General features: G+C 37.0%; 1 protein-coding gene across 2 annotated transcripts in view; it reads left to right on the top strand.

The window, feature by feature from the left end:
• The window catches only part of UBP1 (upstream binding protein 1), a 61153-nt gene that overhangs the window by 55130 nt on the left and 2828 nt on the right, over positions 1 to 3195 (top strand). For both annotated transcript variants that reach the window (XM_023513908.1, XM_023513907.1), the window contains 2 exons: positions 1354 to 1496; positions 2190 to 2241. In XM_023513908.1, the coding sequence (XP_023369676.1) occupies positions 1354 to 1496; positions 2190 to 2241 (195 nt within the window). The remainder of the gene's footprint in view (positions 1 to 1353; positions 1497 to 2189; positions 2242 to 3195) is intronic.

Genomic DNA, 3195 nt, shown 5'->3' with positions numbered 1-3195 from the left:
CCCTAGCCGGTTGAGCCACAGGCGCCAAGCCAAGAGCTGTGAATTTTAAGACTAAGAATATAATCTTAGTCTTAAAGGACAAAAGATTCATGTATCATTGAGTTCTTATATTTATCATTTACACATGGACAAGACTGTAATATTTTGGAAGCTGTATTAAATATGAGTGTTTATGAAGGGAAGTGTGGAAGTTCTGGAGAACTTAGATAATAGGTCAGCAAAACTTTTTCCATAAAAAAACCATGTGGCAAGTATTTCCAAATCTTTAGACCCTCAGGTCTCTTTTGGATTCAGCTCTGCCATTGTAGTGCAAAATAGCCATAGATAATATGTAAATGATAAGGAGTGGCCATGTTCCAGTAAAACATCATTTAAAAAAATTAATGGAGGGCAGGACCTATACTAGCTGTGGCTTGGTGACCCCTTTTCTAGATCATTTCTATAGCCTCACCCTAATTTTAGTTCCAGATTCTGAGGTATAAAATTAGCAAAGATTTCTGTACTTACAAAGCCACACACAACAAAAACCCCTTGTTTAGGAAGCAAAGTTCTCAGCAGCAGTATTCCTGATTCAGGTCTGGACTGAATCAGTATTGAGCAGGACTGTGAGGGTGAGACTCGCTGCAGATGTGCACTGTGTGGACCTTGCTCTAAGTTATCAGAGATGCAGACCACTGGATGGTATGTGGCTCGGGCTTTCTGTAAAGAAGAATCAGGCTTTGTTGTTTATAGTCTTTCCTTTACATTATTTTAAATTTGTGTGTGTGAGGGGTATGTACAGACAGCTTTTATTCTCGAGGATAAATTCCTAGGAGAATTACTGGATCAAAACCTATGGCCCTTTCAGGGATCTTTATTTTATATATTGCTAGAAATGTTATTTTTTAAAATATCTTTCTTCAGGTATAGTTTATATACTATAAAGTCCTCCCATTGTAAATACATCATTCAGTGATATTTTAGTAAATTTAGTTTTATAGCAATTGCCACTATCTAGTTTGAATCCCACTACCCTAAGAAGTTCTCCTATGCCCATTTGCCACTAATTCCTGTTTTTAAATTTCGAATACATGAGACTCCATAATCCTTAACATATAAATATAAAAAATTAAAACCTTGAGTCATTTTGTATGGGGATTACTGTTAATGTTTAGTAAATTACATGTGTGAATATAAATATTTTTATATTTCAGGTGAGTAGTTGGAGATTTTAAGGTAGTAAGAGGGGAAAGAAATGTTGGTTTATTCCTGTTAATTTTTTGGTACTTTGAAAGATGTGATCTTCCTATAAATTAGGTAGAAGACAGATTACTATTAAAATGCTGTCTTTTTTCTTTTTTTTTTTAATTTCAGTTTACCATGCAATCTACTTGGAAGAAATGATTGCCTCAGAAGTTGCTCGAAAACTTGCATTGGTGTTTAATATTCCTTTCCACCAAATTAACCAGGTTTACAGACAGGGTCCCACTGGTATTCACATTCTTGTTAGTGATCAGGTAAATCAAACACACTCATTTGCTCTTCCCTTTCACACTGGTGTTTACTTTCATACATACCATTATAGAACTGTAGAATTCAGTGACCCCTTTTGCAAATACTGACAAGAATCATTTTCAAAGAGTTGAGAATCAAAATTTGTAAGAATTTATAACCAAGAGTTTCAGGCATCCTAGTGATAATGAATACAAGTCAAGGAAAATTGGCTCAGCACAGCCCTTTTGAATTTAGATACCTAACTGGGGCCCTAGAGTTAGTAGAAGTTAACCTTGGCCCTTTTTATGAGGTTAGGCATTAGATGTGTTCTCCCTCTGTCAGTGATTTGATGACTAATTTTTTAAAAAATTAAGTTCAGAAATAGAACTTTCCTCAGTGTTTCCTGCAGTGTTTGGGGACAAGCAAGTAATGATAGAAGAGTACATCATGCAGTTTTTGTTAGTCATTATTCATAGGACCTGGCAGGAAATGCTTCCCTGTGGATCACACAGGAGGCTGAACGAATCTCTCAGTGCCTGTTGTGGGCAGGCAGTTAGCATAGGGCAGTGCAGGGTGTGCACACTTCGACTACTTCTCACTGCCTTCATAAATGATCATTTTGGCCATTGAAGAAGTAAATATAGATTGACATTTTCCTTTACTATTCTAAATCATTTCTAGTTAATTATACTCATGCATTTGCTTTATCCTTCTAGATGGTTCAGAACTTTCAAGATGAGAGTTGCTTTTTATTCTCCACGGTAAAAGGTACTTTGTGTGTTTTGAAATGCTAGAATCATGAAAGACAACATGTGCCTCTAATTATCAGCCCTCTGGTGTGTTTGCTCTTAAAAATGATGGATGGTAAAGAGTTTGATTTGAGAATATTTCTAGTGGTTGTAATAGAAATTAGAAGTTAAGGAAAAGGAGTCAGTCCTTTTAAGTAACTGGAAACAAATGTCAATTCATTCAGCCAGTATCCTAGTGAGCACTTCGCTTCTGGTGTTCACTGGATCTTAAAGAAACAGAATCCATGGAACCCTTTGGCTCAATCTTTTCTTCTCACAGCAGTCCAGGTTTTACCCTGTAAAACTCACATTGTCTTATAAAGACACATCCTGTAATCTATATACAGTTGTATTCATTCTTTGAAACCAGTGGATACTTTTGGTGTGGTGTTAGATATCACAGGATTTCCCCTTTAATCTCAGTTTACTGTTTTTCATACTTTGTCCTCCTGAGAAAAATTCATTTCTTTGTGAATGCCTGGACTGCTTCTCCCCATTTACTGAGAAACACTAGACCATCAGGCAAAGGGTTCCTTTTTTTTTCTTCTAAAAAGAAAGGGTCTTGCTATGTTGCCAGGGCCCCAGTGCAGTGGTGTGAACACTCCTCACTGTAACCCTGAGGACTCAAGCAATACTCCTGCCTCAGCCTCCCAAATACCTGGGACTCTATAGAGGTCCATGCCTAATTTTTACATTTTTGGAGAAATAGGGTCTCACTGTGTCACCCAGGCTGGCTGGCCCTGAACTCCTGGCCTCAAGTGATCTTCTAAACTCAACATCCCAAAATACTGGGATTATAGTTGTGAGCCACCATACCCAGTCTAAAAGTAGTGACATGTTTTTTAAAATGTTACAAATGTACCTCTGAGATGAGATGAAATGTTTTCCAGAAGAGATGGATACATACATTTGCATACCCTCCTTTTTTTTTTTT

The sequence above is a fragment of the Otolemur garnettii genome, unplaced genomic scaffold (genome assembly GCF_000181295.1).
Source record: "Otolemur garnettii isolate 467f Iridium unplaced genomic scaffold, OtoGar3 scaffold00002, whole genome shotgun sequence".
NCBI lineage: Eukaryota > Metazoa > Chordata > Mammalia > Primates > Galagidae > Otolemur > Otolemur garnettii.
This window is presented reverse-complemented; position numbering and strand designations above follow the sequence as displayed.